The sequence below is a fragment of the Musa acuminata genome, chromosome BXJ2-1, assembly GCF_036884655.1.
Source record: "Musa acuminata AAA Group cultivar baxijiao chromosome BXJ2-1, Cavendish_Baxijiao_AAA, whole genome shotgun sequence".
Classification (NCBI taxonomy): Eukaryota; Viridiplantae; Streptophyta; class Magnoliopsida; order Zingiberales; family Musaceae; genus Musa; species Musa acuminata.
The window spans coordinates 33,128,537-33,152,065 of record NC_088338.1 but is presented as its reverse complement, the minus strand read 5'-3'; the positions used below and the strand labels follow the sequence as shown (position 1 = coordinate 33,152,065).

General features: G+C 39.4%; 2 protein-coding genes across 5 annotated transcripts; both read left to right on the top strand.

Annotated features, from left to right (window-relative positions):
- Window positions 1-3,991: 3,991 nt before the first annotated feature.
- Window positions 3,992-18,241, top strand: LOC135581336 (protein RETICULATA-RELATED 6, chloroplastic-like). 4 transcript variants are annotated; one of them, XR_010481833.1, is made up of 8 exons: window positions 3,992-4,728; window positions 11,003-11,132; window positions 12,003-12,533; window positions 14,692-14,799; window positions 15,047-15,595; window positions 16,090-16,212; window positions 17,474-17,734; window positions 17,861-18,241. XR_010481833.1 is itself a non-coding variant. In XM_065093855.1 (7 exons), the coding sequence occupies exons 1-7, from the start codon at window positions 4,007-4,009 to the stop codon at window positions 17,636-17,638; spliced, it is 2,328 nt and encodes a 775-aa protein (XP_064949927.1). In that variant the 5' UTR covers window positions 3,992-4,006; the 3' UTR covers window positions 17,639-18,241. The 4 variants fall into 4 exon arrangements, 3 of the variants coding, with proteins under 3 accessions (XP_064949927.1, XP_064949929.1, XP_064949928.1); XM_065093855.1 differs by having other exon boundaries at window positions 17,474-18,241; XM_065093857.1 differs by lacking the exons at window positions 17,474-17,734; window positions 17,861-18,241 and having other exon boundaries at window positions 15,047-15,588.
- A 3,268-nt stretch (window positions 18,242-21,509) lies between these two features.
- LOC135599111 (PAN domain-containing protein At5g03700-like) lies at window positions 21,510-23,316 on the top strand. Its single transcript, XM_065093853.1, has 2 exons — window positions 21,510-22,192; window positions 22,267-23,316. Exons 1-2 carry the CDS (start codon window positions 21,518-21,520, stop codon window positions 23,245-23,247), a joined length of 1,656 nt encoding a protein of 551 aa, XP_064949925.1. The 5' UTR covers window positions 21,510-21,517; the 3' UTR covers window positions 23,248-23,316.
- Window positions 23,317-23,529: the final 213 nt, after the last annotated feature.

Below are 23,529 nucleotides of genomic sequence, written 5' to 3'. Positions count from 1 at the left end.
GGCAGCGACAGAGGCGATCAAAGAAGTTTTATGGTTAAGAGGTTTGTTTGGCGAATTATGTCTGCATCAAGGTGATATTACAATTTATTGTAATAATCAAAGTGCTATTCATTTGACTAAAGACCAGATGTATCATGAGAAGACGAAACACATCGATGTGAAGTTTCATTTTGTTCGGGATACCATTGCTGAGGGAAAGGTTCTTGTTCAGAAAATTCATACGAAGGACAATCCAACTGATATGCTTACGAAGCCTCTTCCGATTTACAAGTTCAAGCAGTGCTTGGACTTGGTTGGTGTTCATTGTTGGTGATTGCCCGTTGGGGCTTTTGTAAGGAAGGTGGAGTAAGTTTTGTTAATTGTCAATGTTGGGACATGCCAAGGTGGAGATTTGTTAGTTTGGCAAGTCCCACATAGTCCACATTAGGAAAGTCAAGCTTGTTATCTCCTATTGCAACTATAAATAAGAGCCTGGGCTTTGGGTTTAATTTTTATTAAGTCCACACTTGGGTAAAATAGTTTAAGCTTATAGTTTGGGCTTTTCTTGTTTAATAGTTTCAATATGGTGTCCTTGTCTCTTTTATTTTTCTGCTTTATTATTTTTATTGGGTTGTCAAATTATCCTTTAGTAAATTTCCTAGCGCTAACTCTAATATGTGGTGCTAGGGATGAATGCCTTTGACAAGTCCACCCTAATCGATGCCCTCACAAACCACATCATGTGGAAGAGCCTACATGACCCTCAATAGTAAGAAGCTCAAGGGGTAGCTTCTCGAGGTGATCTCTGCTTACATCACGCAGGATGACCTCCTACACCCCATACTTACCATGGAAGAAACTTTGATGTTCTCTGTGGAAGTCCAACTACTACGGTCGAGCAAACTCGATCCGTGTGAAGAAATCCACCGTGATAGAGGCACAAGGCCAATATGCTTGAGGAAAACCCAACCCACTTGAAAAAATCTACAACATAGAAGACACATGGCCAACATCCCTACAACACGAGTTAGAAAAACTTAATCCATGTGAGGAAGAAATTCGTCATGACGGAGGCACAAGGCCAATGTACCTAAGATAGAGGCATAAGGCATAATAGATTAATGTGAAGAAATCTATCATGATATAGGCATAAGGCTAATGTGCTTGAGACACATGAGTTAGAAAAACTTGACCCATATAAAAAAAATCCGCCATGATAGAGGCATAAAGTCAACGTGCTCAAGACGCATGAGTTAGGAAAACCCAACTCGCATGAGAAGAAATCCACTATGACGGAGATAGAATGCCAACGTGTTTGAGATGTATAACTCGTAAAAACCTAACTCGTGTGAGAAGAAATTCATTAGCATGGAGACAGAAGGTGAATGTGCCTCAAATGCACGAGTTCGAAAAATCCAACCAGCGTGAGAAGAAATCCATCACGACGGAGACACAAGGCCAATATACCTAAAATACATGAGTCAGAAAAACCTGACCCACATGAGAAGAAATTTGTTATGGCGGAGACATAAGGCCAATGTGCCCAAGACGCATGAGTTGAGAAAACTCGACCCGCTTGAAAAAATTCTCTATATCGGGGGGCATATGGCCAACATGCTCGAGATACATGAGTAGGGAAAACTCGACCCGTATAAAGAAATTTGCTATGACAAAGGCATAGGATGAAATGTGCCAAAGACGCGTGAATCGGGAATACCCGACTTATGCCAATAGAAATCTGCTAAAGGCGAAACATATCCAAGACATATGAATTGGGAAAACATGACTCACGTGAAGAAATTTGCTATAACGGAGACACAAAGACAACATGCTAGAGATACATGAATCAGGAAAATCTGACCTATGTGAAGAAATTCATTAAATGGAGGCATACGGTAAAATGTACTCAAAATGTGTGAACTAGGAAAACTCAACCTATGCTAGTAGAAATCTGCTATAGCAAAAGTATAGGGAGAAATGTATCCAAGATGTATGAGTCAAAAAATCTTAACCCACAATAGGAGATATCAAATACTCCCATGATAAATGAACTAAATGACGCGCTTTGAGCCCCCCATACAAGGATCTTAAAGCACCTCTTCAGGGGGATAAATGATAAGGAATACAATATCAGCTAATACATGATTGCCAAGTGGGATCCGGGTCACTCTCCACCCATCTATTTATATGGATGAAGGTTCAAAATAGACAAACATAAAGTTTTTTTCTTATCCATTATCATAAGGAATGTAATCACAAACTCATTTCTCATCCTCTAAGATATAAGAAGAAATCTTAAACTTAATGCAAAGGGATTCCTTTAGAACTACTCGAACTCATATTTAGGGATATCAAATTATTAACTTGAGTGTCGGAGAGATCAAAACCTTTTCCGATCTTGATATTTGTGTATATGATACCTCAAGATCATGATATTTTCACCTTAAAGATATTTCGGATAATTTTATGCATATGAGTTCGGACGATATCGGACTAATCAAGACATCAAAATTTTATAAAATAAAATAAAAATTCTAAAAAATATATTATATTATTATTATTATCATCGTTATCATCACTACTCATCTCGCGTAAAGACATGTGGGTTCGATCACCGAACTTTTCCACGTTTATCTATCATAAATGTCTAACACATTATTATTATTATTATTATTATTATTATTACTACTGTTTAACTTACATTTTAATCACAAACCTTTTTCTTTTACTGATATAGAACACCATGCACAGGTACAAATCGATACATATTTGACCGATCAGCTCCAAGCTTCTTTTGTCCTCCACGAAAGAGACAAAGAAAGAATCAGCGAAGCAGGTAGGAACACGTCCCCGCCACCTCAGCAGCAGATATGGTTGGTTAAACTTTCCATGTGATTCGTGCGTGGCACATATATTGTCCATACAACCGTGGGGCCCACTTCGCTGGGGGTTTCATTCCTAGGTATTCTTGGGGCTATCGTGGATGAACACAAAGTTCATTTATTATAGTGATTACAAAAATACAAATATCATATTTCATATTTATCCTTCTAAATTTAATTCTTTTTTCATACTCAAGTAGATACGAATGAACCTTACTAATAAATTATTGTTAAGTGTCGTTGCTTATATCATAATTAAGACTTGTTTCTTGCCGCTCTATATTGTTTTAGTAAATTTTTACTTCCTTGTAGACTCGACATAGAAAAATATATATCTAAGTTATATTCGTGCATATATATATAATGATAATTTTGCTTGAAAGTTATTATTATTATTATTATTATTATTTATTATAATACTTGTCAGCATCAGCGCTCCCATAAGGTCATGTGTTTGTTCTGCACACGGAAAACACGAGAAGTAAACCACGTCCCAGGTAAATGCCCAACACACCCATCCAAGCTGATAAATGAAATAATAATAATAATATCTTTCTTTTACAGTTAAGCTCACATTTTTAATTCCAAACTGTTTTCTTTTTACTAATATAAAACATCATGCACAGGTACAAATAGGCAAAATTTGATACATACATGAATGACGATCGCCGAGCTTATTTTGTCCTCCACGAGAGAAGGAACCAGTGAAGATGGTGCGAACACGTCACCACCACCTCGGCAGCAGGCATCTAAGCACTCAAGTTGGCCTTTATGAGCTGGATCTTGTGGTGTATGTGGAACGCGTTGAAGTCTATCCGTCCTCATGCTTCAAGCTTCCTTCAGCCATGGCCGCTCTCACCACTTGTGTCCCTCCGTCCGTCCACTTGTGTCATTCTTGTTATAATAGAAAAATAACATTAAGATTGACATTCCAACACGTAATCGACATCCTTACGTAATTTGGTGTTATAGAACGTTGACCAATGAGGATCTATACTACAAATTAAAATGTTTTATCTAATGTGAGAAAAGAAAATGTATATGCATTTTTTTGACCAGAAATAAAAAGAGGATATAATTTGGGAGATTTATTTATTTTTAAATGTTAATTCTTTTACAGTATAATATTTAATGGTATTGTGGGAATGGCGTTGAACTATTATTGGTTAGATGCCACGTTCCCTGTGATAGAGGGGCGGCGTGTTGCGTCTCGCGTGGAAATGATCGCCAACTCGCAAAACATCGCCCATCTCAAATCCTCGTTCCTCGCCCGGTGCCCCTCTCCTCGCCGCCCCGGCGACCGCTTCGCCCGCCAGTTCTTATCGGCAAGTATACTTCCGCGGCCCGCCGCCGCGCTCCGCCGCGACACCGACGCTGGGGATGGCGACGTCCGGGGGATGGCGAAGCGGCGGGAGTTCTTGCTCTTGCCCTCGTTGGCCATGGCGGTGGGCTTCCTCCACTCGGTCGCCGCCGCCGCTGCCGCGGAGGAGAAGGCACCCGAACCGCTCCCCGCTGCCGCCTCTGCCCCCACTGTCGTAGACGCGGACAAAGGGAAGGAAAAGGAGAAGGAGAAGGAGGAGGAGGGGGAGCCGGAGATACTCTCTAGGGTTTATGACGCGACGGTAATTGGGGAGCCGCAGGCGGTGGGGAAGGACAAGAGGAGGGTGTGGGAGAAGCTGATGGGCGCTCGCGTCGTGTACTTGGGGGAGGCCGAGATGGTGCCAGATCGAGATGATAGGGTTCTTGAGCTGGAGATCGTCAAGAATCTTAGGAATCGATGTTTGGAGCAGCAGAAGACCGTATCTGTGGCCCTTGAGGCGTTCCCTATCGATCTCCAACAACAGCTTGATCAGTTCATGGATGGAAGGTTCGTCTTCTTTTCTCTTTTTCCTTCAGCTTGGAGAACTGGTGACCTTGTCCACTTTTTGTTACATTGTCTCTTGGAATAAGCATTATTTTCTCAATTTGGATAAGGTTAGAGTTACGAAAAGCTACAAGTTGTTCTTCTTTTAGATTGTTTTAGTTCGAAATTTTAGGATCATTTTTGCTGTTGAGTGCATGGATAAGTGCTGTTTTATTTTCTGATTTCTAGAACTGATATGCTTCATTCTAATTTTGAAGTTTCTTAAACATAATAATGTGCAACTCCATGTGAAAAGTTACAGAGCATCCTAACTCGAACTAAGGTTATTTTCTGATTGCTAGAACTGATATGCTTCATTCTAATTTTGAAGTTTCTTAAACATAATAATGTGCAACTCCATGTGAAAAGTTAAAGAGCATCCTAATTCGAACTAAGGTTATTTTCTGATTTCTAGAACTGATATGCTTCATTCTAATTTTGAAGTTTCTTAAACATAATAATGTGCAACTCCATGTGAAAAGTTAAAGAGCATCCTAATTCGAACTAAGGTTATTTTTTGATATCTAGAACTGATATGCTTCATTCTAATTTTGAAGTTTCTTAAACATAATACTGTGCAACTCCATGTGAAAAGTTAAAGAGCATCCTAATTCGAACCAAGGTTAAGCTACAAGGGGCCAAACTAGCCAAATTAATTGGGAGTAGCCCTTATTTTTTGCTTATTTATACTCGATGCAGTATCAGGATTGGACCAGCTCATCTAGGGCCTTAATTGGCCAAGAAATGGGTGCTGGGTAGCACATGAATTACTGACTTGGCATGCGATCCCTTCTCCACCATGTGGATTAGCAGTTGTCAAGGATCTGACAAGATATGTAGAGCATATTTCGTATGCCAAAAAGAATCATGGCTCATGCAAAATGTCTGTATTAGTTCTTATGCAAGTCAAATTTGGACTATATCGGGTTTGGCTATTTATACTAGTCCTTGGGCCATTGGGTGAAGAAAAAAAAAAGTCTATTTCATCTTTGTGCAACTCTAGAAGGCTTTTATTTATTTTAGTTATTTTGGATGGATTTTATTCTTATTTTTAGTAGTTATTTTAGTATTTTAGAAGAATTATGAGTTAATTTAATTTCCTGTACTTTCTGTTTTTATGTATATTGGTTCAAGAGAAGTATTGGCATCTTACTGGCTTCATCTTTACCCTTAAACTATGTATGTTATGATAATCTTTTTTGTTATGACTAAAATAGGGTTTCTTTAACCTTTTGTGGATCCTTTTTTGGGAATAATATCTGAAGAAATCAAGATGAAGACCTGAAACATCCATTTTAGGTTGGTACTAGTCTTAATATTCAACCCTTGCAGATGCAGTCAAATGTTAAACTTCCTGTGTATTCTGCAGCTGGACTAACAATCTGCAATAGATTTACAAGTGAGATTGGGTTAACCCTTAGGAAATGTGATAAGACCCTAGGGTTTTATCGTAGAAGAAAGAAGGGAAAAGGGATGATCGCTTCGAGGGGATCAGCCTCCTTGATCACTTTGAGGGGATCGATCTCCTAGGGTTAGTCAAAAGATTGAATAATATTTCATTTTCTATTGAAAAGAAACGGTTACATCACTATTTATAGAGTTCTACCTAGAGTCCACCAGGACTTGGACTCTTAATAATAAATAAATATTAAATAAACCTCTATCCGACTCTAATTGAACTAAACAAACTCAATAAACATTATTTAAAAGCTCAGAAAATTAAATGATCCTAACAATTTCTCCCCCTCCAAATCAGCCTTGTCCCCAAGGCCGAGCAGCATCAAACTTAGGGAGTTTCTCTTTCAGCACTTCAGTCACAGGATATCTACGGTGCGTCACAACCCGTTAATCAAGTACGGTCTCCATTTCTTGATGGTGTAAGCAATAGGTCGACCTTTCGGTGTTGCAGTCTTCTGAAAAATCCTCTCCATCCGATGGCTAGTGGCAGTTGTGATCTTACTTCCACGTCTTCCCTTTAGGATCACCTGCTTTCCATTAATAAAAAACTTCATGATTAGTTTAGAAAAATTTTACGAAACATCACCCAAGGTTGATAGCCATTCAATTCCAAGCACCACTTCGAAGTCTTCCAAGGGTAGCAAAAAGAAGTCCACAAGCAACTCTTGGCCCTACAAAGTCAGCGTAATCTTTGTGCACTTGCTATCACAGGTTAAAATTTGTCCATCGATGACCTTTACTTCAAATTTGTTACAGTCTTTAATGTGGTAAGCCAATTGGTCGGCAACCTTACTATCCATAAAATTGTTAGTGCTATCAGTATCAATCAAAACTGTAACATGTTGATGTTCCAAAGTTCCTCCAACTTATATATTTTGCGGATTAGAGTAGTTGACTAATGCATGCACTGTATGTATGATAGGTCCAACATCATCATCAGAATCCATACCTTCATGATCGGAGTCCACATTGTTAACTTCCGGTTCCTCCCCAATTGGTTCAATCATTAGAAGTTGTCTTTGTTTACATCGGTGCTCCCTACTCCACTTTTCATCATAGTGCCAGCATAAACCCTTCGTTGATCTTTCCTTGAGTTCTTCTTGGGTTAGCCTTCGGGTGTTAGGGTTCCGGTTGGGAATAGATAGGGCGGGTGGCTTGCTGATCATCTGTTTGTTGTCACTTATGTTTCGATGATTTTCTCTACTGATTTTTTCCTCATGTAAACGTGCAAATGATATTACAGCGATCATAGTGCGGGGTTGACGAGCCTTAACTTCACATCGAATGTCTGGATTAAGTCCTTCGATGAATGTACCCACCAGTTATCGTTCAGACCAATCTCTGGCTTGATTTGACAATCGTTCAAACCTGCTCTGATATTTCAATACTGTAGAAATCTAACGAATTTTGGCAAGCTGTCCATCAACATTCTCATATTCAGATGGTCCAAAGCGAACAAGAAGCCTTCTTTTGAATTACTCCCATGAGGGGACTCCATGGCAAGTTTCGTACCAATCATACCATTGGATTGCATCTCCATCTAGTTGGAATGAGGCTATTTCCACCTTGGATTCTTCTGGGGTTCTGTAAAAACGAAAAAAAATTTCTGCCCTAGAGATCCAACTGGTCAGATCTCCATCTTCCCATCTTGGAAATTCCACCTTCATGTGCGGGTAGGTTGTGTCCTGTTCTTGGTTTTTTCCTGTGTCTCCTGATCGGTTTAATATAAGATTTGAACTTTCATCTTGTTGAAGTTTGTTGAAGCTCTCCAGCAGGGTCTTTTTGAAATCATTAAGTGTTTCTTGCAGCTGGTTCTCAATTCTGATTTCCAATGCTTCGATTTGGGTTTTTACTGAGTTGTCGGTAGTCATTGCGTAACACTGCAAATCTAAAATCTCAACTCCTGTTTCTGGTGTCGGGACTAAGGCATTAATCATTGCCCTATTCAGTGCTGCTATTGTGACGTAGTCGGTGGCAACACTGTGGGAATGAAGGGATGCTGCGAGGATGTGGGATGTAGCTGCGGTCGCTGCGTGGAGGGGTCGTTGCTGCTGAGGGCTAGGAGGCAACGATGGTGGTGCGGCTGGGGGCAGCGCCGTCGAGGGCTAGTCGCTGCGGTGGTTGAGGATAAGGCTGCTGCGCGAATGGGAGGCAGTGTTGCCATGTCTCTGTCGCACTGCGAAAGGAGGCGTTGGCGATGCCGAGGGATCGCGGGTGGTTGAGGAAACAATGACGGTTGTAGCGGTCGCTGTCGATGCCAGCAGCGAAGAGGGAGGAAACAGTGGCGATCGTAGTTGCCTTGTTTCGATCACTGCGAGGAGGGAGGGTCGCGGGGCTGCAGTTGTGACCCAAGGGGAGACAGCGAGGGTCGCGGTTGGGAGGTGGGCAACGGTCATTGCTGACCGGGAAGTTACGGTGGCGATGGTGGCAATTGGCGCATGTAGTAGTAGAGGGACTGGCGGCTGCGACAACAGAGAGTGCTCTGTTTCTATCGCACCATAGAAGGAGCCGCTGGTGATGCTGAAGGATCGCAAGCGGTTGGGGAGAAGGCTGGCAGCGGTGGTGGCTCGGGTGGGAGGCGGCGGTGTTGTGAATGCCGGTGGAGAAAAGAATTGGTGGAAGCGCGGCTGGGAACAAGGGCAATTGGTGAGTTGCCCTATTTCGGTCGTCACGAGGAGGGAGGGTCGAGCGACTGTGGCTGTGGCTGAAGCTGCGACCCAAGGGGAGGCAGCGATGGTGGTGTGGCTAGGGGCAACGTCGTCGACGGTAGAAGCGACAAGGGGGTGGTCCGTTGGCTGGGAAACAGTGGCCTTGGCCCTTCTCGCTCGAGCGAGATGGGGCAGCGAGGAGGGAAGGTTGCTGGCCGGGGAGCAGCGGCGGCGATGGTCTAGCGGCCGGGAAGCAGCGGTGGCGATGGAGAAGGAGGCAGCGAGGGTCGCGGCTAGGAGGCGGGTGGTGGTCGTCGCTGGCCGGGAAGTTGCGGTGGTGGAGAGGGGAAACAGGGATGCGTGGCTGCCGGCCTTTTCTTTTTTTTGGGATGATGATAACTGCAGCGAGAATGCCGAGGATTGCTGCTCTGATACCAAATGATAAGACCCTAGGGTTTTATCGTAGAAGAAAGAAGGAAAAAAGGATGATCACTTCGAGGGAATCGGCCTCCTAGGGTTAGTCAAAAGACTAAATAATATTTTATTCTCTACCGAAAAGAAACGGTTACATCACTATTTATAGAGTTCCACCTAGAGTCCATCAGGACTTGGATTCTTAATAATAAATAAATATTAAATAAATCTCTATCTGACTCCAACTGAACTAAACAAACTCAATAAACATTATTCAAAAGCTCAGAAAATAAAAGGATCATAACAAAATGCTGCATTCCTGGCCCTCTAGGTGTCAGTATGATCTTTATTACATTCTTGCCTATCACTCCATTCATTGACCAAGATGGCTCTTTCTTTGGTTTATCGTATGGCAATATGGCAGTTGCTGATATGGGATCTTGGTCATGGAAGTTTCACTACAAGGTGAATATGGAAGTGCTGTTTCTTTTTTTCTTTTTCCTTTTCTTTCTTGCTAAGATACACTATTGTTGTCATGGGTCTAGCTAGACTTTATGACAAATTTTCCAAAACTTCATTATTTTCAACCTAGGCAGTATTGGATATAAGATTTACTTATCATATATTTGACCGCATTAGAATTATAATATTGTCCTATGGTAAATATACAAGTATATCCTCTTTTGTACCCTTTACGTAGGAAACTTGGTTGTGTCCCTGATTGTTGTCTTTGTCTAAGTGTTAATCAAACATCATTCTTCTACTAGATTCCTTGGGACTAACAACTTTACCTTCACCATGTTGCTATAGTTATTATTATGATATATGCTTAAAGCAAAACATAGACCAAACCCCTAGTCAAATAGAGTACTGAAAAGATGCCTTTCGATGTTAGGTAGTGACTCATTTTATCTCAAAATATAACCCACATCTTATGGAGACTGTTTTGTAGTATTGTTATCTATCCACTCATATATCTAACATCTTTCGTAGGTCATGCAAAGGTCATATACTGGATCATCAGAATTCTTGTAGATGTTGTAGGATTATATAGGTCTCATCACCCACCAAACTATTTCCATTACATATGATGCTTTCCTCTGCAAGACTGGAGATTTGGAAAGGCACACAATAGGTTTTAACATGATCCTACACTCTACTGTTGTTGCTCTGATATATGAATATTATATTTGTCATGTCGAAGCTTGAAATAACATGGGTCCCTCAGGCAGGACTACTTAAAACATGCATTTTGGAGGTGGTTAAGTGGCTTATATACTATCTCAAGCTATAGTTCACCTTGGATGTGGTACCCCATTGGATATCGTAATTACCGCACCTGAAGTCTTTTGATTTGCTTATTGTGTTTCTTTCCTCGTCAAATTCCTTTTGTTTCCCTTTCTAGTGTAGCATTCAGCCTTTTGTATAACTTCTTGTTCCTTTCTATTAATTCTACATGGCATGTTAAGTTTGAGTGTACTTTTTTAGGAGCAACACAATAATTTTTATTAACCATTTTGTCATCTCTTCATAGCTATTGCTGACTTATATTCAAATGGTTCCTTATTTGTCAACCTATTAGTTGATTATCAAGTATAAACTGACCCAGGATCATTATTACTGTAGTAAAGTCTGATCTTTTACTATATTGTTTTAAATCTCATTCTCAGTTTATTTTCTCGTACACTCTTATTGGAAAAGCTATATGTCATTGGCAGAATTGATGGAGGAAGCTTGAGGTCTTACACTTTTCATTGGCCATCTGAACGCTGGCAGGAGTATGAACCTCTTCTGAATTACTGCCGTGACAATGGAGTAAAGCTTGTTGCTTGTGGTACTCCACTGAAAGTAATTTACTCTTGCAATTGAAGATATCCATGTGCATAACATCAAAATGTGAACTTCTATGCTTAATGCCACTCTTCTCTCGTCCATGCATGTCAATAGCTTTTCCGTATTAATCAAATAAATGGATATTTTTTTGCATGTAAGCTTTCAATACGATGTTTTGAAAACTAGAGACATAACAGCATTAACTTATTCTGAATATAATATTATCTTGCATTTTTTTCATTTATATACTCACTTTGTCCACTTATGATTGGCACATCTCCACCATTTTAGTTCAAAATCCTTTTATTTTTACCCATTTTGGTTGCCAATGTGAAATCCAACATGTTTAGGTTCAGTTTCCATTGTTTGCCCACCATATTTATTCAATTATTATAACTGGTACTCTAACTATAGGATTTGTACCTCACCAACATATGGTCCTGCACCATGCATCCACTCAGAATTTCACTATATATTTTTTTTCAGGAATTATTTTTCCTTCCAACTTATATGCCTTTCTTTTCTTGTTTGTTTCTTTCTAGTTTCAAATTAATGATAACCTCATTTTCCTCATCATATTACAATGAACTGGAAGGAACATATGAATGCTTGGTTTCACTTGGGATTCTCCTTCACTTTTGCTGAGATTATAGACAGTGAGCTAAACTTTCTGTAACTCTGTTTGAGATGTATACCTTTCCTCTTATTTGAACTTATCATCTTGCAGATATTATTGCTAGAATTTAATTAACTGCCGAACTTTGTTAACTACTTTGTTGGTCTGTTTGCTTTATGGATATTAATTTTTACATATTCATAACCATCTGTTTGTGCATTTTTGGATCTGTCAAGAGAACATTCATTTTTTTCTGCTAAATTTGTTAGGTCCTAAGAACTGTTCAAGCTGAAGGAATCCGAGGCCTTTCTAAAGAAGAACGCAAGTTATATGCTCCTCCGGCTGGCTCAGGCTTCATCTCTGGCTTCACTTCTATCTCTGGCAGGTCACTGATAGACAGGATTTCTTCAGACCCATCTGTTCTCTTTGGTCCTAGTTCATACCTATCTGCACAGGCAAGAGTTGTTGATGAATATAATATGTCCCAGAGTATCATGAAAGCTGCAAGTGATGGCAGTTCAGCAGGCATGCTTGTAGTTATAACTGGTGCAAGCCATGTAATTTATGGATCAAGAGGAACGGGAATTCCTGCTAGAATATCAAAGAAACTGCAAAAGAAAAACCAAGCTATCATTCTGCTTGATCCTGAGAGACAACAGATACGCAGAGAAGGTGAAGTTCCTATTGCTGATTTCTTGTGGTACTCTGCTGCTAAACCTTGCAGTAGAAATTGCTTCGACCGTGCCGAAATTGCTCGAGTAATGAATGCAGCTGGTCGAAGACGGGAAGCCCTACCTCAGGTAATTGATTACCATGTGTTACTATCCTTGGCTGTCAAATTGTTGTCCTATGATTTTTTAGTCACTATAAGAAGCTAAATTTTGGATTTTGCCTACGAATATCAATTGCTTGAGCTTTGGTTTGTTGGCTCTGGACCTTGAGGCTCTTAATGAGATCAAAGTAGTGATTTAAAAAGTACTAGGTGCCAAGGTCCCAAAATGCCTTAGGCACTCGCCTAGGCACCCACTCGAGTGAAGCGAGGTACTTTGAAATATTAAAATATAAAAAATATATAATACAATTGATAAATATGATTATATAAAAAAAAAATGATATTAAATTGAAAAGATCTAAAATACCAAGTTACATTATCAATATTCTAATAATAAAAATATCAAAAGACTCAACAATAAATAGAGATTAGCTGTGCTAAAATCTAAATAAGGACTATTATATAGTAACAATAGTTAATAATCTACTGTTAACAGTATTTAATCCACTATTAACAGCAGTTAGAGGGAAGAAAAGAATTATTGATGGTGGAAAGTGGGGAAGGAGAGGGCGGTGGTGATGGAGGAGCTTTCAGACGACGACAGAGGAAACTGCGAACGACAGTAGCAGCAACGGAGGAAGCTACAGACATCAGTAGCAGTGACAGAGGAAGCTTTGGACGATAGTAGTGGTGATGGAGCTGCAGACGGCAACAGCAGCTACGAAGAAAGCTTCAAGCGGTGGCAGAAGCGGTGGACGACAACGTCGTGGGTGGAGGAAGATTCATATGCGTTTGTCGGTGGTGGAGGAAGCTACAATCCTCTCCCTCGACGGTGGAAGGAGTTGTACACGAAAGCAGTGGTGGCAGAGGGAACTGTGCACAAAAACTAGACTTATGAATCCGTCTGTTAGCGACAGAGGAAGTGTTGGTCCTGTGCATTGGCGGTGGAGATAGCTATTGTTCAACTGAACTAGACTATCAAGTTTGGTTCGGTTGCTTTGCTTCAATTGGGCGCTCGCTCGAGGTGCTTGGCGCCTGGGTTCAGGCAAGTGCCCAGGCGGCGCTTCACTAAAGCATGCCGCCTAAGCAAACCTTGAGGCGCTCGAGCCTCGCCTCACCTCACTTGGGGGCCTAGGCGAGCGCTTGGGTGCCTATTTAAATTACTAGGACAAAGCCAACAGAAATTTAACAACTTAGGTGCAAGCTTAGTCCAAGAATCCTTTTTGAGACTTAGGTTGAGAAATAAGGTTTAAGCCTCTTTATATTTCATTAAAATACATAATGCTAATAGCTAAACTTTTAATCTTGTTTGTGCTGTTAGATTCAATTTATAACCAACATTTCCATGCCTTAAACTGGAGAGATAAAAAGGCATCAGATAGGTGTACGATAATATGTGCATTATTAAAGAAACTCAGCTTATATATTTCAAGTCATGGTGAGATTCAAAATTTATTTATATGCATATATAACCCTCAAGCTATAAGTATTTGAACATATACCTTTAGGAAGTTTGTGTTTGCATGTCTACCCTGTAAAACAGCATGTATTTGTAGCAATACTCTCCCAGCACATCCTTTAGCAAACTTGAATGTACACTTTTCTTTTCCGCAAGGTCGGGAAAGGGCAAAACTCAATAAGACATTCAACTCTTGCTCCTTAATGTCTCTCAAACTTGTTGAACCACAGTTTCTTAGGATTGAGGCATTTATATAACTTTAGGAGATACATACACATCTACCCTCTATTTTATAGGGTGCAAATACAAACTTTCAAGGGAGATACAGGCAAATATCCACTATTTCAATCATATGCATGCATATATGAACTCTTGAGGACTGCATACACAAATACCCATGGGTATTATATATGTGATAAACCTAAAAATTTATTATCACCCCTTCAGCCAGGCAGAGGCCCAAGCCTGGCCAGTTTATTAATTGGATCGAGATGATCAATGCAATGAGACCACATTATTCAGTGTTCGCTCAACATTTTTGTGTAATGGCTAGCCCTGTCCGTAGTTATCCTACTGCTGACTTCTTTGTTCTTGGAGATGAATATTCTTTAAAACCTGATCTCCTGGACAGCTTTAGGTAGTTGATTTATTTTATTTATGTTTTCCGTGATGTAGCATTTGGGCAATACACTTTATTGCTGAATTCTCGACTTTCTTCTTTTAACAGGACCTTCAGACAGGATTGGATCTTGGAATAGTCTCGCCAGAGATACTGCAGAACTTTTTTGACCTCGAGAAGTATCCTTTAGTCTCAGAACTCATTCACAGATTCCAAGTAAAGGACATCTTCCCTCTCACGTTTTTATTTTTTACTCTGTAAGCCATGATGTGTTAAAGATCCATTAAATTACTGAGCATCTTAAGAGTTCCTAGTTCATATTTAAAAACAATGAGCTCAAAATTTGTTTGTGGTACTAGGCTACTAGCTACAGTAGCATATGAACAGAGTCAAGGAACATTGCTTTTGTTTGTGTGTGTATTGTTTGACTTGTTGTCTTCATTCAATTAGTTTTCTCTTTCAGGGATTCCGGGAAAGACTTCTGGCAGATCCTAAATTTCTGCATAGGTTGGCCATAGAAGAGGCTATTTCTATAACAACAACTCTTTTAGCACAATATGAAAGACGTAAAGGACGTTTTCTTGAAGAAATTGATTATGTTTTAACAGACACAATCAGAGGTTCCGTTGTTGACTTCTTTACTGTGTGGCTTCCTGCCCCAACTCTTTCATTTCTAACTTATGCTGATGACAGTTCATCTCTTGAGAGCTTTGAATTACTAAAGGGCCTTCTAGGATCAATTCCAGATAATGCCTTTCAGAAGAGTATTGTGGGTAAAGACTGGAATTCGATTCAAAGATTTGCATCGGTAATTGTTGGTGGTTTGAAACTTGCTGGTGTTGGATTTATCTCTAGTATTGGTGCTGGAATTGCATCAGATGTTCTGTATTTTGTTCGTGGAACTCTGAAACCTGCATTAACTGTAAATAGCAGACGTAAAAGATCTCCAATATTTAAATCAGCAATTGTATATGGATGCTTTCTCGGAACATCAGCAAACCTGCGGTATCAGGTTCTTAATTTGGCAGCTTTAGTTTGATAAAATCAGTTCATGTATGTATTAGTTAGCAGTTATGCATTCTAAATAGTTTCCAGAATCAATTACTGCTTATCTTTCTCTCCTTTGTCCTGTTACCTGGACCCATCTCATAGTAGTTAAACATGTTCTGACTCTTCCTAGTGCAAGAATATGCCTGCTGGTTGCTGCTTTAGTTGGCATATGCCAATTTTTGCAATTGATTTGGCACTCTATCTTCAAGATATGTGGAATGTGCAGTGTAATAAAGTCCATGGTTTATGCTAGTCATAACTCGGTGATAACTATGCTAGTCATAACTCAGTGATGTCATCATTTAGTGTTTAATCATCAATTAAGAACTGTTGAAGGTAGAAATTCTTCTTCAAGACAATTGTCAGTCCTTATTGACAGTATTTCAGAGCATTCTTCAAGTTCATGTTACTGTACAACTACTTTCAAATCATCAACCTGAGAACCTAAATGTGCAGATAATTGCTGGAATAGTGGAGCACCGACTTTCAGATTATCTGTTATCTTACAACAGTGGACTGCTACTTGTAAATGCATTGTCTTTCACTGTCCGCACAATCAACTCATACTGGGGAACACAGGTTAGTAGAGTCTTAAATTCTGGATCTGTTCGTCTGGTGATATATTCTCTATTTGTTTTTGGCACACAAGAAACCTGTGATTATGATATACTAGGAGGGGGAATATGTTGTGCACTGTTTTTCTATTCATTTTATGGTATGCTATAAATGGGACTAGCGTAGACAGGCCAGCACACACCAAAGAATATTAAGAATTTTAATATTTTAAGAATCAATGGCCAGTTGAAGTAGTGCACACCAAGTGGTAACATGAAATTCTAAAGCATGGTCCATATTTACACTCTAATTTGATTTTGAATATATTTACCACCAAGTTAATGCCAGGAATAACTAAAGATACTCAATTTATGAAATTAGATTGAAAAGGGAACGGATAAATTTTTTTTGATGAAGTTGCAATGAATTTGGAAGAATTCCCATCAGAGACAAAGAAGGAAGATAATCATAGTTACCTAACCTAAAATATCGTTTCTTTATTAAAAACTCATTGTGCTGTACACATCTCAGTCATGCAGGATTTTATTAGATAGACTACTTGAAAACAATTCAACTGCTATCAGGGCTATGGACATCCAATTGACTTTTTAAAGATTGGATTGAAATCTTATCTTATCAATTCTTATCTAGCAAGAGATAAATCTTAAAAGTAGTGATAATATATGATGTTTCAACACTAGAGTGTGCTGTCATTATTAGGACATCAAAACATGGATGAAAACAGTCTATAAGTCTCAGAAAAAAAATAAAAACCTATTTAGACATGTTGAAAATAAAAAAAATCTCTTTTTTTAGGATTAGACATCACTCTGCAAGTGTCCTCTTATGTTCTGCAGTTTCTTGAGGTAGTTCTTTGGAGATTCTGTTCTTATAGAAATTTATCCCATTGTCTGCTCATTCTTTTATTGCTGAGGCCAACAGTACAATAATATTGGTTCTCTAATTGAGATAATCAGAGTTTTCAATAGGCTAGAGATAAGCAACTTTGTTCTGTTTCTTAATGAATTTGCTGTGAGCTTTTACTTACTATTAGCTAACCTTTTGCTTTAGATCACCAAACCCCAGCATCAATACAAATTTATAGATATTTTGCAACAACACATGCTTAGCAGATGTCACGTGAAGAAAATTATTCTGCTGATTTTTTTCTCAGTTTTCCTAGTTTTGATTAATGTTGTCGTTCTGGTTATATGAATCGGAAAGCTTATGCAATAGTGCTAGTATTATCTCATCTTCACCTGATTTACTTGCTTTCTATTTGCAGCAATGGGTCGATCTTGCACGATTTACTGGATTACAGACACATAACAAAGAAGCTGTACCTGATCAGGTTGTAGATACACCTGATATCCCACTCTTAGAATGCAGGTCTGAAAAGGTAAACGAGGTTGATGAAAGCAACAATCAGTCAGGTGACACCCCTACATAATGTCTGATCAGAAATGCATCCCCTTCGCCACAAAGGGCAATCAGACAACTTGGAGGTTTAAATCATCATTGACCTATACGATATGCAGTATTTTTGGTAATCAAAGGAAAATTATTTGGGCCTTCTTTCTTGAGATCTAAAAATTTGCAATTCTGGCCTGTTTGATCTGTCTAGAGTTTTGGGCACCCTCCACTAATGGAAATATTCTATTCTTCAATCCAGAAAGACTTTTTGCCCAAGACTAAGATGACAAGATCTTGGAACTCTGCTGCTTTATGCTTGATTATGTTCCTGCACAAAGTTTAATATTCAGTGAGGCGGGCATGCAAATTATAATTTTTTACCTACTGAAGCTTCATACCCATTATCTTAAATTGGTGTGGTCACTGATCAATCTCCTATACCTACATCATCGGTCAAGCAAAAGTGAAGCATTATTTTAATAATGGTCTGTTTTTTACCTCTTTAATACTAAAGGTGCATGTTAAAGGGGAGAGTTTTTTGTTTTATGATCCAATAGTTTCGTACCTGAATAATTTTATGTAAAATCTTTGTAATTGTACATTGTTGTTGCAGTTGTTTTCTTTTTCCTTTTTTGTTTCATGATCTGTTTTTTAATAATGGTCTGTTTTTTATAATGGTATGTTGCAAAAGTGAAGCATTATTTTAATAATGGTCTGTGTTTTACCTCTTTAGTACTAAAGGTGCATGTTAAAGGGGAGAGTTTTTTGTTTTATGATCCAATAGTTTCATACCTGAAATTTTTTTTGTAAAATCTTTGTAATTTTACATTGTTGCTGCAATTGTTTTCTTTTTCCTTTCTTGTTTCATGATCTGTTTTTTTAATAATGGTCTGATTTTTATAATGGTCTGTTGCAAAAGTGAAGCATTATTTTAATAATGGTCTGTTTTTTACCTCTTTAGTATTATTTTTATGATCCAATGGTCTCATAACTGAAAAATTGTGTAAAATCTTTGTAATTTTACATTGTTGTTGCAATTGTTTTCTTTTTCCTTTTTTGTTTCATGATCTGTTTTTTTAATAATGGTCTGTTTTTTATAATGGTCTGTTGCGAAAGTGAAGCATTATTTTAATAATGGTCTGTTTTTTACCTCTTTAGTATTATTTTTATGATCCAATGGTCTCGTAACTGAAAAAATGTGTAAAATCTTTGTAATTTTACATTGTTGTTGCAATTGTTTTCTTTTTCCTTTTTTGTTTTATGGTCTAATAGTTTCGTACCTGAATAATTTTATGTAAAATCTTTGTAATTTTACATTGTTGTTGCAGTTGTTTCTTTGTGACAGGTGAATCACTCATGAAGCATACTTGGTATTTACCCTTGTTACATGTATAACCAACCAATAATCCTGTTTCCAAGTTTCCGTAAGCCACCTGTTATTTTTCGCCTTGTGCATATTTTTTCGCTGAAAGGAACCCTGCTTTTCACATAAAAAAAAAATCTTTGCCCTCTGACCATATAATTATTTCTTCTTGTTAATGGAGCAATCTATCAACTTTATATTTATTTGAGCTTCTTCAGAATTTTTTTTTGCTATCCTCCGTAGTTTTCTTTTGAATACAGCTTTTTTTTTTTACGGAAGAAACACATGCATGTTGTTATCAGAACTGCTGCAGTGGTTTCCTACAAGCGGAGAACAAAAGGTTTTGAAGTTATGATCTTTAAACTTTATTGAAGCTGCAGTAATTTAGTCGCCAATGTGGTCTCGTTTCTGCACTGCAAAATGTTTGATGATCCCATTTTGCCGTGCGGTTAGAAATTTTCTTGTTCTTCTCAAATATTTGTTACTTCAATGTTGGCGTGAGAAATCTGAGTTGTTACGTGATAGATATGGTAAGTTTAACTACAATGGAAATGAAACAACTGTAGCTTTTCATGTATAACATAGTCTTCTCGAGCATTACTTTTCTAAAACAACAAATATTTTTTTGGACTTATTGGAATTTATTGGGCACATTTCGCCGACGGCATTGGGTTATCAATGACGAGATTCTCGCCGACACTGGTGGGATCCATATCTGTATTGGTGAATCTAGCAATTAATTATACAGTCCTCTGACTGAGGATTCAACCAGAGATTATTTATGTTTTCAATTCGATTCATGATGCCACCAAGAAAATAGTTCATGGCTCTTTATAACCTGCATGATTCTTGTACACAGTTATCTTGACATTAGATCTGGTCATCGATTAAACCAATGAATAAACTAATAGAATCATAGATTTGATAAATTTTAATAGATAAAGTATAATCATATATTATAATAAAAAATAAATAAGAGGATAATAGTTAAAGAGAATGATAGACACTAATAAAATAATACAAATATGAGAAAGGAGTTGATTACGCTTGTAATAATTTAAATATATTCGATAACAAATAAAAAAATTAAGAATATACAATTCATGTTTTGAAACTGTGGATTGAAATTTTTGAAAACACCTAAGAAGATGATAGTAAGCTTCACTAATTATAATAGCCTTTTTTTTTTTCGAGTAATCTCAATAGATTGTTTTAATATAATAAAGTGCTCATATTTTTGCTAAGAGTATATAGGTAAATTGTATTTGTTTATTGTACAATACATAATGAACTTAACATAATTATCTCGTCAAAGGCTTGTTAGGTCAAATGACAAACCTTTTTTAGCTCCGACTCTATTCGCGTATTCTAAATCACTAATCAAAAATAATCTATCTCATTCTCATTTAAATTGGACATTAAAATTTTGATATATGTAATTTATTAAATTTATTGGAATTATATTATATCTTTTCTATATAACCCATCCTTTTTTCATTAATACATCAATTTTTTCTTTTCTAAACATGAGAGGAGGAAGAGGAGATGGATCGTAAAAAGAATATATCGGATGAGAGTACAATCATATCTTCAATATTTTATCATATCAACAAAGATATGGATGAATCTATTTATGAGATACTAATCAAATAAAAGAAAAGATCAAGCAAAACTCATTTTTGTTAAATTTGTAGGAATTATATCATATCTTTTATGTATAACCCATTCTTTTTGACATCAATTCAGTTTTCCTCTTCTGGACACATGGGAGGAGGAAGAGGAGATGGGAGTGTAAAAAGGTTAGATGGGCTGAAAGTTCAACAACATCTTTATATTTTATCATATCAACTAAGATATGGACGAATCAATTTAATATCCTCAAACTAATAACGTCACTATTCAACCTCTGAATGGGATGATGGTCCACCTCGAGCAAAGGCATTTAGAGTGTTTGATGAAACCTCTTCGATCGAAAGCATCTTCATGCACTTAATGCACTTGCCTTGACCACAAGTATCCACAGCCTCCAATGCCATCTTCTTAGCTAAAATATCTTTTTGTGTTCTTACCGATCAAAAGTATTTTTATCTTCTCAGCTAAAAGTATCTTGATGTGGCGCTACTCGACCAAAAGTGTCCTCATGCATCTGCTGTGCCTACCTCAAGCAAAAACAACTAAAGGAACTTGATGTGGTTTTCTTGATGAAAACATCTTCGTGCACTTGATGTAACTTATTATGCTACATACAATAACATCGGGAGGGCTACAAGCAAACTTCTTTGACCATTCATGTATATATATGATAAATCAGATAATAACATATACCGTACTCGATATATTTATTTTAGATAAAAATATTTAAAATATATGTTGTAATCTTCTTGATCAAAATATTTTTTTATGTTTGATATGATACTTTTTATTTATAGGAGAAAGAATTTTTCTTATATAGGATGTAACTCCATATGAATTCCAAATTATCAAATTGAATATAAATTATTCTTATAAAGGCGGCATGTCCGCATCGATTTAATGATTGCCAACAGCACGCTCATGGAGACCAAAGTCCAAGGCAGACAGGGACCCACAGCCACCCACGGCGAAAAGGCAACCGGGGCCCACGCTCCCTGCACTCTCCACTGCCATTTGCTCCTACGCCCGCAGGTGTTCACCCACGAAATCTGTGCCCACTGCCTCCCTACATTATTGCGCTTCTCAAAAAGCCAACCAAGAAGCTTCCAAATCCTCTTCCCAATACCTCTCTCCACCCTAATCCCACTCTCACATTTCCCCATAACTCATCCCTCTCCTCCGCCTTCTGATTGCAGTAACTCCCGTATGGGCCTCCCCTGTGTCTTCTTCCTCCTCTTTGCCTTGCTCCCTCGTGTCTTCTCTGCTTTAAGTTTCCCTGTCGGCGGCCGAGTCACCATCCCGGTTCCCTCCGCGTACCAGCCGGGCTTCGTGGGAAGAGCCTTCGTCCTCGCGGCCGGGAACGCTCCCCCGGACTTCAGGGCGGCGCTGAGCGTCGAGGCCATCGCGGGCGCCGGCTACTCCTGCTCCGTTGTCGTTCTCCTCGGGGACGTCAAGGTGTGGGCTTCCGACCATGTTGCCAAGTTCATTCCCGCCGGCAGATGCGTCCTCGAACTGACCCCTGACGGCGACCTGCAACTGATGGACCGCGCCGGTCGAATCGGGTGGCGTTCGGGCACCTCCGGGCTTGGCGTGAAGGTGATATCTATATCGTGATCTCTGGTTCCAGTTTCTTGGTCCTCGTTCTAACCCACCCCTTGCGTGTGAAACAGAGTCTCCTCCTCAAAAAGAACACAGGCAACCTCGTCCTTGCCGACGCACGGAACCAAACCAGATGGCAGAGCTTCGAGCATCCGACGAACACAATGCTGTGGGGGCAGCGACTTAACGCGTCCTCTCGGCTGACTTCTTTCCCGGTCAATTCCTCATCATTCTACTCCTTGGAAGTCCACAAGGATAAGCTCGTGGCCTACCTGAACTGGAGAGGCGAGAGGTACTCGTACTGGGAGCTCCAGCCTCGAGCAGGCAGGAGCATTGCGTATACCAGAGTGGGCTCGACAGGGCTGAAGGTGTTCGACGTGAACTCGTGGAAGATCGCTCAAATCCTGGCAATGAAGTCCGGGGCAGTCAGATTCTTAGCCTTGGGGAGCAAAGGCAACCTGGGTCTCTACTACTACTCGGCAAGCCATGGCAAGTTTGAGCCGTCGTGTCGCGCACTCGAGTTGTGCGATCTTCCTCTTCCCTGTGGGCCATACGGGATATGCTCTTCCACCAACACCTGCGCGTATCTGCAACTCTCAGGGATGGAGTACAGCACCAGCTTCTGTGGGTTGGCCAGCTCGGAGGTGGAGATGGTGGAGTTGCGGAGCGTCGTCACCGTGCTAAGAACTTCATCATCGGCGTCCAATGTTAGCAAGGAGGAATGCTTGGCCTCTTGCTTGGAAGACTGCTCGTGTGCCGCGGCCCTGCACACGAACGGCCATGGCGTCGGCACGGGAGAGTGGTGTTCTCGGTACGCGTTGGTCGGCGGTGCTCGAGAAGTCGAGGTGGGGGCGACTGAGTCCAGCTACTGGATAAAGGTCGCAAGGAAAGGAAACGCACGCCATGAGACTTCCGCGAGTCTGGTGACGAAGGTTCTCATCGTGGGCGGGGTGGTGGACGCGGTGGCGCTGTGTGTAATTCTGGGAGGACTTGTGTACTATTTCTTTAAAATTCGTAAAAGATCAGTAGATTCGGGAACTAATAACAGCTGATCTCTGCAACATTTTTCTGATCTGCTTCTATTGGGCTAACATTTTCCATAATTTTGAAGAAAAAATCATTTGAATTGATGGCATAAAATGTTTTGTTTAACAAATCATTTGAATTTTCGTGCAGATCAAAGATGAAATATATTTCTGGGTTGGGTCGGCTCGGACCGGGCTTGGGCCGGGATGGGTAAGGCTTGTAATGGTGGATTCTACGACTCGTCTACCTTATGCGTACTCGTCTCTTCTACGACTTCTGCGTAGAGATGAGATTTGCCCGACACTCCT

Excerpts from the sequence above, each read along its gene's own strand:
- LOC135581336 (XM_065093855.1), top strand. The coding sequence starts at position 4,007 with ATGGCGTTGAACTATTATTGGTTAGATGCCACGTTCCCTGTGATAGAG. Across the intron at positions 4,729-11,002 it reads GATCAGTTCATGGATGGAAG|AATTGATGGAGGAAGCTTGA; the intron begins GTTCGTCTTCTT and ends TGTCATTGGCAG. Across the intron at positions 16,213-17,473 it reads ACTCATACTGGGGAACACAG|CAATGGGTCGATCTTGCACG; the intron begins GTTAGTAGAGTC and ends TTCTATTTGCAG.
- LOC135599111 (XM_065093853.1), top strand. The coding sequence starts at position 21,518 with ATGGAGACCAAAGTCCAAGGCAGACAGGGACCCACAGCCACCCACGGC. Across the intron at positions 22,193-22,266 it reads CCTCCGGGCTTGGCGTGAAG|AGTCTCCTCCTCAAAAAGAA; the intron begins GTGATATCTATA and ends CGTGTGAAACAG.